Below are 16,043 nucleotides of genomic sequence, written 5' to 3' on the forward strand. Positions count from 1 at the left end.
AGTAGTTTGAACATGTTCTCTTGTGCAAATAAACCTCTCTTAATGCAGTCTCATTCATCACAAGCTTTGTGCATGCTATTTTTAAGGAACATTCAAAAACAAAACTAGAGGGGACATGTCCTAAGCGTAAGGGACATCTATGGAATACAAATAAAAACATTGTGCACCAGCATTATCAGCTAAATTAACTTGAATTGTTTTTAACAACAGAAAATACTCCAATACCGGTAAAAGTCCTGAATTACTTCAGCAAAATGTACTTGTCAAAAGTACTCAATATGCAGTGGGCTCATTTAAACGCAACGTACACATAGTCAACATCTGTCTGTCAGTCTGGGATGAAATGTGGTAAGTGTAAATTGGGACAACTTCGAAATATTCAAATAGAGTAAATTCCAGATGCCGTCTGGGTGATTTACACATTTACTCAAGTTCTTGAGTAGAACTTTGAGATACTTGCACTTTCCTTGAGTATTTCCATTTTATGTTACTTTTTGCTTCTACTCCACTAAGATTCAGAGGTAAATGGAGTAGTGTACTCCACTACATTGATTTAATATATTCAGTTACTTTACAGATGTGGATGAATGATGTGAAATATAATCAACTCTTAAATCATACTTTAGTTCCACCGGGAGTACATTCACAAGGTACCCCACAGTATACAAAGCCATTCTAACTAGCTGCACCTTTACCACATTTGATAACACTTTAATGATCAATAATTATAAAATATATAATATATTCTGAAAAGGGCCAATCTACACAATGAGTACTTTTACTTTTGGTACTTTAAGTATATTTTTATGGTAATACTTTTGTACTTTTACTTGTATTCCTACACTCTGGTACCTCTACTTTTACTAAGGTATACAAGATATGAGAACTTTTCCCACCACTGCTGCTGGGTAATAAGTTGCAAAGGTCACAGAGCAACACCCTGACAAAGATACACAGCAAAGCAAACCTGCATTGTCATGCCTGTGTGCAGCTCTTTAAAGGTTACATTTTTCTCTGACCATACCTGGCCCCACCCACAGAGGAGACGCTTCCTGTGCATACCTGTCAGAGCTGCACCTGTGGAGTGATTGATGGAGCTGAAGGTTTAAAAGGAGGCGCGTGCTGCAGCCCTTCACTCTCCTCTCTGTGCCTGCACAAAGACATCATGTCCTTCAATCGTTCTTCATCTTCCTCCATGCGGAGCTCCTCCAGCAACATGATTGGCATGAGGGCGGGCAGCGTGTACGGCGGGGCGGGAGGCCAAGGGAGCCGCATCTCCATGGGAGGAGGCGGCGGCGGAGGTGGCAGCTACGGCAGCATCTCCATGGGAGGAGGCGGTGGCGGAGGAGGCAGCTACGGCAGCATCTCCATGGGAAGAGGCGGTGGTGGAGGAGGCAGCTACGGCAGCATGAGCACGAGCTTCAGCATGGCTGGCATGAATGACAGTATCATTGGGAATGAAAAGGCCACCATGAACAACCTGAACGACCGCCTGGCCACTTACCTGGACAAGGTGCGCAGCCTGGAGAAGGCCAACGGAGAGCTGGAGCTGAAGATCAGACAGTTCCTGGAGAGCAAGGCCGGCCCCAGCACCCGAGACCACAGAGCCTTCACCGCCACCATCGCAGAACTCACCGCCAAGGTACTATTCTCAGATAATGCACGAAAAGTACTGGCCCAAAATCATTTTAAATACATGAAAGTATAACAAAATCTTCATAGCTCACTAACTCTAAAGTGTGATTTGTATCAAAAAATCCTAATTTATCACAACGATATTTAATTATTGATTTTACAAATTGCATTACAATATTCACAATTTTTACTTGAACATCTCTATTTTTATAAAAAATATGTTTTATTAGGTTGTATTCTTAAATAGAGCAACTGTTTCGAAATCAGGAATAAAATGCAGTATCTCTGATTCTGACGACTCAGAAGTAACAAAGGTATATGGGTGGAAAATAGCCAAGTACCACAAAATTACACATAGGCCTACTAAGTAGGGTAACTGAGTAAATGCAGTGTACTCATATCCTTTACCTCAATAAACGTAGTAAATCCAAGTCTTGTTCTATTATATCATATTACTCAGTTGTTATCACTTACAAAATGATTTGAATTATGTGATTATAATGTAATAATATTTTCCATTATAATCTGGGTGGATATAAATTACTTTTTATTTTGTCATCTGATCATGTTATATACTCTACGTCACTAGCAAACAGTGTTATTTATTTCTTCAAGCAACAACTGTAGTAGTGGTATTATAACGCATGAAATAACTAATGGAAGTGGGGGGAGATGTATTAGTTTCTTTAATAAATGAAAACAGATATAGCTTTGTGTATGCACTATGCACTTTAGATGTGTTACTCATGTGTATACCTTCCATCAGAAGATGAATATTGTGTATACATTTAAGATAACCTTATTTATTTTTTCTAGATTCACGGCGCCATCAGTGTGAACGGAACAATTCATCTCACCATCGACAACGCCAGGCTGGCTGCAGACGACTTCAGGACCAAGTGAGAGCGCACGAGCGCACGTGCACACACACACACACACACACACACACACACACACACACACACACACACACACACACACACACACACACACACACACACACACACACAAACAAACAAACACACACACACGTTAAATTGTGCATGAATGATTCTGTAAAATATCAGATTAACAGATTACTCTCCTGAAGCGTGTTAATTAGAACCAGTTTTAAGAGTGGGCTGACAGCCTGCTGCTGCCACCTGTCAGTCAACTGCCACCTGTTTACCTTCCCCACACTAACACTGATACTGAACAGGTGTGAAGACACCGTTCATACAGGTTGATCAGGTCTAAACTGACGAAGGTCATGAACTACTAGCTAATAAGGCTTCTACTGCAGCTAATACTATTGATTAAAGTAAACAAAAAGAAAACTACTGCAGCTAATAAAGCTAGCCTACTATTGCAGCTAATATTGCAGCTATAACACAGCTAGCTTACTACCGCAATTAAAAAAGCGCAGCTCATTAAGCTAATACTAATACTGTAACTAATAAAGCTAGCCACTGCTGCAGCTAACAAAGCTAATACTGCAAAAGCTAGTACTACAACTAACAAAAATACTTCAAATATAACAGCTTATATTAAAACTACACTGGTAGTGTTACTACAACAGCAAATAAAGCTACTGCAGCATCTTATGAATATAATATCTGCATCTTTTACAGCAGCTACTAAAGATACAACTGCAACTAGTGCTGCTATTAGTATAACCTGCACTGCTACTACTGCAACTTTTACAGTTACTACTGCAACAACTACTGCAACTAGTGCTGCTGCCAAATAGAAACATTTAGTAAAATAAACTCCTAAATGTTGTTTGGGATACTTTCTTTCAAATGTCATGTTATGGAAGGAAAATCGATTTAAATGTATTTTAAAATATTATTTATTATGTCATTCTGTGCAGGTATGAGAACGAGCTGGCCATGCGTATGTCTGTTGAGGCTGACACCGCCGGACTGAAGAGAGTCCTGGACGAGCTGACCATGAGCCGGTCCGACCTGGAGATGCAGATCGAGGGTCTGAGAGAGGAGCTGATCTTCCTCAGGAAGAACCATGAAGAGGTCAGAGAGCACAACAAAGCTAGCTTTATTTAATTACAGACCGCTGTTAAAATCTACTTTTAAAAATGTAAGTCATAAATAAGTGTTTCAGGTTTTCTTCCAGGCCTCTTTAATCAAACTTGAAAAGTACTGCATTATTAAAAATACATTGTTATATAATATTTATTATAAATCAAATCTGATCAGGACGTATATCAATTTGAATGTATTATGTATATTTGTATGAATGTAAAGTGAAATCAATGCTTGTAGGGAACCAATCGAAATGTTAATAATACTGTTGTATAGCCATTATATTTATCATTAACCTTATAATGATAATTTAAAGCCATAAACAAGTTACATGTTCTTTTATTGTGTACTATAACAAATAGAAGCAGGTAAACTCTTGTTTCTTGTTATTTCCCTGTAGGAGCTGCTGGCGATGCGTGCTCAGATGAGCGGCCAGGTACACGTGGAGGTGGACGCCGCTCAGGGTCCCGACCTCAATAAGGAGATAGCAGAGATCAGAGAGTACTACGAAAGCGTCACCGCCAAGAACCAGAGAGAGCTGGAGATCTGGTTCCAGACAAAGGTAACTCCCTGACTTCACTTCCTGTCGACAAAATTACCACAAAGTTGCTCAAAATAACTACAAAGAATGATAAGATGACTATAAAGACACTCAAAATGACTTAAGAAAGGCAGAAATTACTACAAAGAGACACACAATGATTACAAAGATACTTAACATGACTGTGTTTGTGTGTGTGTGTGTGTGTGTGTGTGTGTGTGTGTGTGTGTGTGTCTGTGTGTGTGTGTGTGTGTGTGTGTGCAGTCGGAGGAGCTGAACAAAGAGGTGGTGATGCAGACGGAGACTCTGCATACAAGCAGGTCGGAGGTGTCGGAGGTCAAACGCATGCTGCAGTCTCTGCAGGTTGAGCTGCAGGCCGCACTGAGCAATGTGAGTATCCTTGTGCATTCAAATTCGATCTCATTTATATCACCTTGTTTTATTTTGTATTGACAACTATTTGCGCTACTTTTACTTTCATATTCCCGCTTTGTTTTTAATTGTATGATTTTCTTTCTTAAAAGTTAAAGTCATGCATTAAAATTGCTACTCAAGTAGATAATAATATTAGCAGTAAATGTACCAAAAGTAAAACTAATTCTGCAGAATACAAAAGAAAGTTGTTGTATGTTGTATTGTATTGTATTGTTGTATCACAATTTTTGATGCATTAATGTGTTAATCGACTCAATGTTTCAGCTGGTAAGCATGGAGCTCATTTGAATAACCTTGTATACACCTGGGCGTACTGTTTCATATATAAATAATACAGCTGAAATATACATAGATATTAATCTGAAACAATAACTCTGTTTTTGCAGAAAAGCTCTATGGAGGCATCTCTGGCCGAAATACAGGTCCGCTTCTCCATGCAGCTGTCCCAATACCAGATGCAGGTAAGACTGGAACACTTGTTAAAGTATAATATGTAATGTTTCTGTTAGTGGTGGGCATAGATTCATTTTTTTAATCTAGATTAATCTCACTGTATTCTTGGAATTAATCTAGATTAATCTAGATTAAAATGGCTCATTTGAATTCTGCCGAAGTCATTCAGAATATGTGTGCTACCCAAATAATGACTAAAAGTAAGTTTTTGAGAACGGGTTTCTCAAGCCAGGTGGTGCATTAGACCAGGGGCTCATCTCCAGTTTCCAAAATGCATCACAAACTGCTTGAGAAAGCTGTTCTATGATAATTGGTGATGAAAATAAATCAATGACAATGAGATGTACTTAATAATAATAATAATAATGCATTTTATTTATATAGCGCTTTTCACGACTCAAAGACGCTTTACAATATGAGGGAGGGTAGACAAACAAGGACAGGCAAACAAGTAAGTATAGTAAAATAAATAAAAAGGCAGTCAAGAGGAAATTGATTGAGAGGAGGGGGGCTTATGGGTAGGCAGAGTTGAAAATATGTGTTTTGAGGCGGGACTGAAAGACTGTGAGGGACTCAGAGTCACGGAGATCTTGGGGGAGGGAATTCCAGACCCTAGGAGCTGCCACTGAGAAGGCTCTGTCCCCAAAGATGCAGAGTGTGGATGTGGGAATGGATAGGAGTCCGGCTGCGGTGGATCTGAGGGACCGTGGGGGTTGATAAGGAGTGAGAAGGTTTGTGAGATAAGGGGGGGCCAAATGGTGGAGTGCTTTGTAGGTGAGGACCATCATTTTGTAATTGATGCGATGGGAGACAGGAAGCCAGTGGAGCTCTTTGAGGACTGGGCTGATGTGATGCCATGATTTGGTATGTGTGAGGAGACGTGCAGCTGCATTTTGAACCCGTTGGAGTCTGTTGAGGGATGTAGTGCTGATGCCGTAAAGAAGTGAGTTGCAGTAGTCAAGGCGGGAGGAAATGAAGGCATGGATTAGTCGTTCGGCTGCGGGGCGGGTGAGAGAGGGTAGGATTTTTGCAATATTGCGGAGGTGGAAAAATGAGGTTTTGACTGTTTGGCGGATTCTGTTTTGTTGCTGTTCAGTTTGAGGAGGTTATGTTGCATCCAAGTTTTAATAGCTGTCAGACAGGAATCGATGTGGGTAAGGGGTGGGTTATGGAGGGATTTGGTGCTGAGGTAGATCTGAGTGTCATCAGCATAGCAGTGGAAGTCCAGGTTGAAGTGGCGGAGTATCTGACCGAGGGGCAGGATGTAAATGATGAAGAGGAGGGGTCCAAGTACTGATCCTTGAGGAACACCTTGGGTGACTGAAGCTGTGGCAGAGGAGTGGTTGGGGAGGGAGATGAAGTGGGATCGTTCAGTGAGGTAGGACTGGAGCCATCTGAGTGCAATACCTTCAATACCAATGTCCCTGAGTCGGGTGAGCAGGATGTTGTGGCTCACGGTATCGAAGGCTGCACTCAGGTCGAGGAGGATGAGAATATTGAGGGAACCAGTGTCAGCAGAGGTGAGGAGGTCATTGAGGACTTTGACGAGTGCAGTTTCTGTACTGTGGTGAGGACGAAATCCAGACTGAAGGGGTTCATAAAGCTGGTTGGTTTGGAGATGGCAGTGATTTGATTGGCTACAATGCGTTCAAGAGTTTTTGAGAGGAATGGTAGGTTGGAGATGGGGCGGTAATTAGTGAGGGAGGAGGGATCAAGACCAGGTTTTTTGAGGATTGGAGTAACGGCAGCAGTTTTGAAGGCAGAGGGGACGGTTCCATGGGACAGCGAGGAGTTGAAAAGGTTAGCAAGATAGGGGCAGAGGACGGGGAGGCAGGACTTCAGGAGAGGAGTGGGTAAAGGGTCAAGGGAGCAGGTTATGGGATTTGAGGAACCGATCAGATGGAGTATTTCAATTGGGGTAACGAGGTTGAACTGGGAAAGGCGGCGCTGGGGAGGAGGAGTCAGGAGGTCAAGGGAGATGGGGGGAGAAATGGTAGCGGTGGAGGTTGGGGGAGATGCTTGTATATCAGATGGAGCTGAGAAGGAGTGGTTAATGGCGTTAATTTTGTCTGCGAAAAACTGGAGGAATGAGCTGCAAGTAGCGGAAGTAGAAGTAGGCAGGTTATCAGCACGAGGTTTGAAGAGCTTGTTAACTGTGGAGAAGAGGGTCCTGGGGTTACGGGAGGGGTCAGTGAAGATGTTGGAGAGGTAGGCAGATTTAGCGGCAATAAGAGCATCTCTGTATGCATTGAGATGGAGTTTGTAGCTTATGTAATGGACTGTGAGGGATGATTTCTTTGAAAGACGTTCAAGTTGGCGGCCTCGCTGCTTCATTTTACGCAGTGCGGGTGTGAACCAGGGTGAGGAGGTCTTGAAAGTAACAGTTTTATTTTTGAGAGGGGCTAAAGTGTTGAGGAAGGTGAGTAGGGTGGAGTTGAGGTGGTTGAGCAGATCGTCAGGTGAGCTGAGGGTTGCGTCCAGGGGGAGATTAGACGATAGCAGTTCAGAGAGATGGTTATGGTCAATGGAATGTAGATTACGGAAGGTGATGTTTCTGGGTGGGCAGGGGTTTCGGGTGGGGGGGTCAATGTTGAATTGTATGAGTTTGTGGTCGGAGAGGGGAAATGGGCAAGGGTGGAGGTCAATCACTGGGAGGTTGGTAGAGCAGACGAGATCAAGAATGTGTCCTTTCTCATGGGTGGGGAAGGTGACATGTTGGGTGATAGAGAAATTGTCCAGTAGGGTTGTGAATTCGGATGCCAGCTTGCAGGTGGGTGAGTCAATGTGAATGTTGAGGTCACCAAGTAGTAACAGACGTTGAGAGAGGGATGAGGCAAGTGTGAGGAACTCAGTGAAATCGGAGAGGAAGGAGGGATGAGGTTTAGGAGGCCGGTAGATGAGGATGACTGTCAGTGAGGGAGGGGCTTTGAAGGCAATGAATTCAAAGGATGATACTGAGGGGAGGGTTAGTTCTGTGATCTGGATGTTCTGATTGTGGATTACAGCAAGGCCGCCACCACGGCGGGAGGGGCGGGATTTAGTGATGTATTTAAAGCCAGGGGGGGATGTTTGGTTGAGGGAGAAGAAGTCATCGGGCTGTTGCCAGGTTTCGGTGAGCAGAAGGAAATCAAGGGATTTTTCCAAGATTAGTTCATGGAGGATGAGGGCTTTCTTGTTGAGTGATCGGATGTTAAGGAGGGCAATATTAGTTGAGTGGGAGGGGCGTGGTATGGTCACAGGCTGAAGAGGTGAGAGGTTGTCCAGGTTGACAGTGCGGGGAGGAATGTGAGATGGGGGGGAGGAGCGGAGAGGAGGTGGAAGGAAGTGTGTTATTATCAGTTTTTGGTGGTTGAGGGCGGTGGAATCCACTCCAGGTATTTGGGCCAGCTCTGAGCAGAGGGCAGTGGAATCCACTCCAGGTATTTGGGCCAGCTCTGAGCAAAGGGCAGTGGAATCCACTCCAGGTATTTGGGCCTGCTCTGAGCAGAGGGCAGTGGGATCCACTCCAGGTATTTGGGCCAGCTCTGAGCAGAGGGCGGTGGAATCCACTCCAGGTATTTGGGCCAGCTCTGAGCAGAGGGCAGTGGGATCCACTCCAGGAATTTGGACCAGCTCTGAGAAGAGGGCAGTGGAATCCACTCCAGGTTTTTGGTACAGCTGGGATTGTAACGGACCAGTGGTGGGTGTATAATATGGAGTAATAAGTGCGCTCAGATGACATGACAGTTGTGGGACATGGCGGTTAGTCGACCAGATAGATGTTATGGATGATTTTCCGGACTGGGAGTAAACAAATCTGCGTTTGGAACCTCTATGGACATACCTCGGTCTGCGTAGAAGCCCGAGGCAATTGATGACAGACAAGCTTAGAGGAAGCGCAGAAAAGTTGTTGAGATTAAAAAGTTGGGAGACAGAGTATCGTAACATCGTAGTGCCGCGGTAGGATGCTAGCGTTAGCACAGCGCTGGCTATGGTTGTAGACCAGCGGCGCTGAAAGTGGAGCTGTTGGCAGCCGTCAGACAGGATGAGAGGTCAGTTGCAGGCTGTCCTTTACAGCAGATGGGGGGACCGGCAGGAAGAAGAACCAGAGTCAGGGCCCACGGGGAGGGGCAGGACGAAGAATGGGGCTGGTTATTTGATGGATGGAGCAGCGTTAGCAGGTAGGTGTAGCAGGGTAGAGAACCAAGCGTCCGTCAAAAATGGCAATCGGGTGTAACAAATATGTCCAGATCAGAACAAAAAAACAACAGAATAGTTAGCAATCTATAGCAGTAGAAAGTGGTCAGAAACTCTTAGATTAACACAAAGAAAGACGAGATTTTTGGACAGAGAAGCGGCGAACAGTCAGCGCCTGCGTCCTCTCACGCCGAATATGATATAATGATATAATACTTGTGTTTATTAACTGTTTATTTCTAGTTGAACAGTAGGCCTATATAACAGGTTGTAATGAACTGTTTACAGTCAGTAGCTTTGTGTCAGTCAAAGCTCTATTTCTCCTTCTTCCACCAGTCACTCAGGCAGACCAGTTTGTTCACATTTTCTGGTGACAAACAAGCTCTCCTCTTCTGCACAATATGGCCTGCTAAAGAAAAAAGTCTCTCGCATGGGACAGTTGTGGCAGGAGTCCCCAAGTATTTACGGGCAATTTGGGCCATCTTACCATAGACAGCAGTGTGCTCCGACCACCACTTCAGTGGACACTGATCTAGACTGGCACTGGGCTCTATCTTGTACCTCTCCACTGTACTATCTTCTGGTGTCTCCTCATCTGATTCTGAGTCGGATCCCATCAGTAGCAGGGCTGTTTTCTTCTTGGGTGGCTCAGGGTTCTCCTCCCTGAGTGGCTGCAGAGCAGGTTCTTCTCCCTTCATCAACGCACTTAGCTTTGCCCACACTGGCTCCCTCTCTGCTCTGGGCAAGCACTTGAGGTCCTTAAATCGTGGATCTAGAGCAGCCCCACCTTTGATGAATAAAAAATAATAATTATTGATTGATGAAAATGTCACTTTCCAAATCCAACCTCCATATTTCTTCATGACTTATTCATCTGGCTTTACAGTCTATTATGGTCATACAATGTAGTTATCTTCTGGTCACTCTGACATACCTTAAGCCATTCCAGGTTTATTTTCTCCCTCCGCTGGTTGAGGTCCTTGATGAAGGCAGCCTTGAATCGCACAATATAGGCAGGATCATCATCTGAGATGTTCATCGCGTGCTGGAGGTGGCACAGGGCAGGTAGAACCAAAGAGCAGGATACATACTTATCTCCACCAAGGAGCTCAGTGATGTACCTACAGACAGACAGACAGACAGACAGACAGACAGACAGACAGACACACAGCAAAAAATTATTAGTGACAGATTCATTTAACTCAGATTACACATTTAAGGGCAGGTGTTTCTTACATACAAAGTGACATTTAAAAACTTGTATGCCAACTCATGAACACACTATCTTTGTAGACCATACCTGCATGGCTCCAGCAGTTTCTCTAGCTTTGCCAACTTCTCATAATCCGCATTTGTTGGGAGGGTCAGGTTGTGCTTCTGCAGCGACAGCGTTGTGTGCAGTGCGTCTCTGTTGCGCCTCACGCGCTTATCATCTCAAGATTGGAATTCCAACGTGTTGGAACATCTTGCACGAGTGACTCCTTAACTTGTCCAAGGGAGGATTGTTGGACATTTAGCTCGTCTGAGTTGGCCGGACTGTGTTTGAAATGTCCGACCACTTTACGGCACTTGGCCAGTGCACCATCAAAACCACCTTCCCGAAGTGACATTACAATAGCTCTCTGTCCAAATGCGCAACACAGGGCAAGCGCTCGAATGGAAGTATCCTCCCTGCTGCCACCATATTAGGAGCGCTATCTGTTCCAATAGTGCTTATTTTGTCAGTTATCCCCCACTGATTAGCGATGTCGAGGAACTGCCTTGCACACGCTTCTGCAAAGTCCTCTGTTTTCATCACACCTAACGGACAGACAAAGTAAATTAGAATAATTTCACTACTAGTAGTAAACAACTAGCAATTATCAAGAAGCAAACATAACGTGGTGGTAATTAAAAGGCTACGAAATTAAATTATGTAATTTAAAATGACATAACGTAGCATACCTAAAGCAAAGGAGTGAAGTTCCCAGCTAGCATCGATGAGGTGTACTGTAACGCCGAGGTAGTTGTCGTTGTTAACGGACGTCCAATGGTCCCCAGTCAGTGCTACAGACCTCGCCTCTACCATCTTCTCAACTTTCGTAGCTTTCTCTTCTGCGTGCTGGTCATGTATTCTCCTCATGATAGTTCGCCTCGCAGGTAGTTTGTAAGATGGGTCACCTGTGGCCGCCTGGAGAACAAGCTCGAGCCCGTCATCCTCAACCACGCTAATGGGCCTGCAGCTGGTGGCAATCCACTGAGCGAGGAGACTAGTTAGCTTGGCTGATAGAGCTGTGCTGACGGGCTTGCCTCGGTTGCACTCAAACATAGTTGTTTGACGACGAGTCTTCCCCCGCGCTACATCAGTGCTTGGCCCGGCATCTTCCGCATTAGCTAAGGGATGCTTTGCGTTTAGGTGGTACTTGAGACTGGATGAACTCCTACAGTAAACTAATTCCGCATTGCACAAGGTGAAAACAACCTTATTTTTGTCGAGGTTTCCATCGGGAAGCTTCTTAAAAATAAATTTCCCCTGAAGCAAACCCGGCGGCTTCATACCTGCTGTATCCATGTTAGCATGTCACGTTTAATGTGGCTGATTTGACCGGGGTCAGATCCATACACAGTAGAAGAAACACAGGTCAAAGACTCGATCTCGCCCCCTACAGTGCAATTCGGCTAGGTATACATCCGCGCTAAATTATCAAGGTGAAAGTCATCATAGCTTGCGTAGTATAGACCCAGCTCCCAACCCAACTTTGAGAATAGATTAACGGCGATATTTTTTTTTATCGCCGACAAGAGTCTCACGTTAACGCAGCACGTTAACGCCAATAATGGCCCACCACTAGTTTCTGTATTCAAAATTATCTATTTGGTGAGTCGGGTATTTACATCCTGAATGTTTAAGAGATACGTGTCATTTGAATCAAGGTGATGATGAGTTGGAGAAGACTCCTACTGGGGACATTTTAGGAGAAAATAAATCTGATAAATCCTCACTTCTTGAGACCTCCTAATGGAAGTTTCACGACTATCCGGGATTGCGGTAACTTGTGGTTATCGCTAAACCAACAAAAGTTATAAAATAATTTGTGGGTTTTTTCACTATTTAGGTACCCCTATACTGGTGTAAAAAATGAGTTATTTTATAGGCTTTAATTATATGGTATTGGTAACATAACAGCAGCCATCGTCACTTCCTGTGAGGGCACAACAACCGTGTGCGTTTGAGAAAACTTAGTCGAGCAAGGTCGAATTTCAGGCACTGCACAAATGTTCACAGTGATCCACATGTAGTGTACTAAGGGACGTTTACCAATTGAGTCACAGCAGTATTCCCATTTAGCCGCCTGTTTGCAGGTTTAGGGAGTTACTGATTACATGTAATGTGATTACATAATCAGGATACAAAGAAAGGTAACTGTATTCCCTTACAGTTACATACCGGTAATCAGATTACTGTACTGTGATTACTAGCAGGATTACAATGTTACTCCAAACATTTTAAAAGAGCTTTCTTTTTCTCTGGTTAATTTGTTCTGTTTTTAATTCAGTAGGTGAACCTATATGTTCATAAAATAGTGTATGTGAGCTTAACTGTGTCTATTAAACTAAAACAAAGCATTTCCGGTCAGCTCAGAATTTATTTCTGCTTTTAAAGTACGTGCTACTGCCTGAACATGCTTAATGAAAGGCACATTTTTCAGACTAAATAATACATCTTGGTTTCTTCTTTTCTAAGGTCACATTGTTCTGTTGTCTAACAAACTACACTTAAGTAAAAACCATCTCATCTTGTATTTATTTGGATCGCATTTAATTTTAAGGTTATTCAAAAGTTACGGAAAGTAATCTGGTTAAATTACTTGATTCTCAGTAAAGTAACTGTCCCAACATTGCCTGTTAGTAACCACCTTTTTTAAGACACATGAAAGCTTCAGACATTTGCCAATTGGGTATTTACTGACATCATTTATATTTTCCTCTTGTTCTGATAGAGTGCCCTCTAGTGGCAAAACATATGGAGTGTTTAACATGTCATTCTCGTTACCTGTGCAGGTGAGCAGCATGGAGGAGCAGCTGATGCAGCTCAGGGCTGACCTGGGGAGGCAGGGACAGGAGTACCAGATGCTGCTGGACATCAAGACCCGCCTGGAGATAGAGATCGCCGAGTACAGGAGGCTGCTGGACGGAGAGACCAACAGCAGGTGAGACGCGGCTGGAGGAGGCAGGTGTTCGCTGCGCACCTGGAAGCAAGAGGGGCATGTCTTCTAAAAGACACATTTATTTATTAAATAAATAGGTGTTCTGTGCAGTGTGGAGAAGTACAGAAGAGGATTAGGGCCTCATGTCATGTGCATTTTATTTTAGATCTGACCAAAATCAATTTTCTTTTTGATTTCTGAGAATAAAGTCAGAATTCTGAGAAACATTTCAATATATTTCTCAGAATATTGTCTTTGATTTATAGTCAGAATTCTACTAGAGAAAGCTTAGTATTTTGGGAAATAAAACACATTAACAAGAAATGTTTTAACCAAATAAGTGAGATCTGATAAACACCTGCATAATAATACATTGAGCTCACACTGTTCTGTTTTCTGATTGACCTGCAGTGTCAGCACCTCCTCTTCCTCCTCAACCTCAAGGACCATGACGAAGACAATCGTGGTGGTAGAGGAGGTTGTGGATGGAAAGGTGGTCTCCTCCTCCTCTTCCTCGACCTCAGCGTCTACCGCCGCTAGACTGGCCAACTGAGCTTCAGCGGCGGAGCGAAGGACATCTTCATCAAACAATACTTAAACAATAAAAGAGAGTCCAATTTACCTCAGTTTGTCAAACTATATTTCTTGTTAGTGGAGTGATTTAACTCAAATGTGATTGTACCAGAATTGATGTTATTGTACCGAGAGTGCATCACTAAACACAACACAAAGTTTCTACAAAGAGACAAAAGTTGCTGTTATAATTGGTATTGTGTGTTTAAAAACAGACAGTCAAAATCTTGAAAGGATATGGCATTCAACTAAGCTCAAAGAATCTTGTTTAATTTGGCATGATAACCTCAATGATCATAAGAAAGCAATCCATAAAGCGAGAGCAGCTTATTACTCATCATTAATAGAAGAGAAGAACAATAATGCAACGTTTATTTTCAGCACTGTAGCCAGGCTGACAGAGAGCCACAGCTCTATTGGGCATTCTATTCCTATAGCACTCAGTAGTAATGATTTTATGTGCTTTTTTAATGAAAAAATTATTACTCTTTAGAAAAAACATTAATCACCTCTTGCCTTCTATCTGTAAAGTGTTATCATCAGTTCCTGGAAATGTAAGGTCTATTACAACACTAGTAATTTAGAATGCTTTTCTCCCATAAACCTTGAACAACTGAGTTCAATTATTCTTTCTTCTAAACCATCAACGTGTTACCTAGACCCGATTCCAACTAAACTGTTAAATTAAGTTTTCCCATTAATTAACACTACTTTATTAAATATATTTAATATGTCTTTACTATCAGGCTACGTACCACAATCCTTTAAACTAAGTACCTGTGATAAATCCTCTTCTTAAAAAGCACAACATCGATTCAGAGGTTTTATCTTTCATCTTCCATTTCCAAGCACTCGCAAAACAGTGGTGTGATTAATTAAAAAACAATGATTAATTTGAGGATTTTCATTCTGGCTTTAGAACACATCATAGCACAGAGACAGCTCTGTTTAAAGTCACAAATGACATTCTAATAGCCTCTGACAAAGGACTTGTCTCTATTCTTGTCTTGCTTGATCTCAGTGCTGCATTTGCACATCTTATTGCAAAGACTAGAGCACTTAGTTGGCATAAAGGGAACTGCTTTAGGCTGGTTTAGGTCCTATCCATCTGAACGCTCTCAAGTCAACGATGAATCTTCCATGCAAACTGAAGTTAGCCACGGAGGACCTATTTTGTTCACATTATATATACTTCCGTTAGGCAATATTATAAGGAACAACTCTGTACATTTTCATTGTTATGCGGATGATACACAATTATATTTATGTCTCAAGCCTGATGAAAACAATCATCTTAATACAATAAAAAACTGCCTTTAAGAATCAAAAACTTGGATGACCTTACATTTTGTATATTCACATGGACAAAACTGAAGTTATTGTACTCGGCCCAAAGAATCTACGAAACAAATTATCCAAAGATACACTCATCTAGAGAATGAGCTTGAGCATATCTCTCTTAATGTTAGCATGTCACCACAGATGTCTTTCATTCTCATTGAAGTGTACAGACCACTGTCTGCAAAAGCTATTTTCTTTGACAAAATTATAAATAATGCTCACGCCTAGACTACTGCAACTCCCTCCTGGCTGGTCGACCTGCATGTGCCATCCGACCTCTGCAGCTCATCCAGAATGCAGCGGCTCGTCTGGTCTTCAACCTTCCTAAATTCTCCCACACCACACCACTCCTCCGCTCCCTTCACTGGCTTCCAGTAACTGCTAGAATCCACTTCAAGACACTGGTACTTGCATACCATGTTGTGAATGGATCTGGCCCTTCCTACATCCAGGACATGGTTAAACCGTACACCCCAGCACGTGCACTCCGCTCTGCATCGGCCAAACAGCTCGCTGCACCCGCACAGCGAGGGGGACCCAAGTTCTTCCCGTCAGCAAAAACACGTGGGTTTACTATCCTGGCTCCAAAATGGTGGAATGAGCTCCCCATTGAAATCAGGACAGCAGAAAGCTTACACATCTTCCGGCGCAAACTGAAAACTCATCTCTTTGGACTCCACT

The 16,043-nt window shown here is 42.9% G+C and overlaps 1 protein-coding gene across 1 annotated transcript; it reads left to right on the plus strand.

Annotated features, from left to right (window-relative positions):
• Positions 1-1,014: 1,014 nt before the first annotated feature.
• On the plus strand, positions 1,015-14,057 carry LOC307015541 (keratin, type I cytoskeletal 50 kDa-like). The gene is made up of 8 exons (XM_079644213.1): positions 1,015-1,642; positions 2,452-2,534; positions 3,488-3,644; positions 4,057-4,218; positions 4,462-4,587; positions 5,019-5,093; positions 13,303-13,451; positions 13,860-14,057. Exons 1-8 carry the CDS (start codon positions 1,166-1,168, stop codon positions 13,999-14,001), a joined length of 1,371 nt encoding a protein of 456 aa, XP_079500339.1. The 5' UTR covers positions 1,015-1,165; the 3' UTR covers positions 14,002-14,057.
• Positions 14,058-16,043: the final 1,986 nt, after the last annotated feature.

Source organism: Notothenia rossii (assembly GCF_949606895.1).
Source record: "Notothenia rossii genome assembly, chromosome: 8".
Taxonomy (NCBI): domain Eukaryota; kingdom Metazoa; phylum Chordata; class Actinopteri; order Perciformes; family Nototheniidae; genus Notothenia; species Notothenia rossii.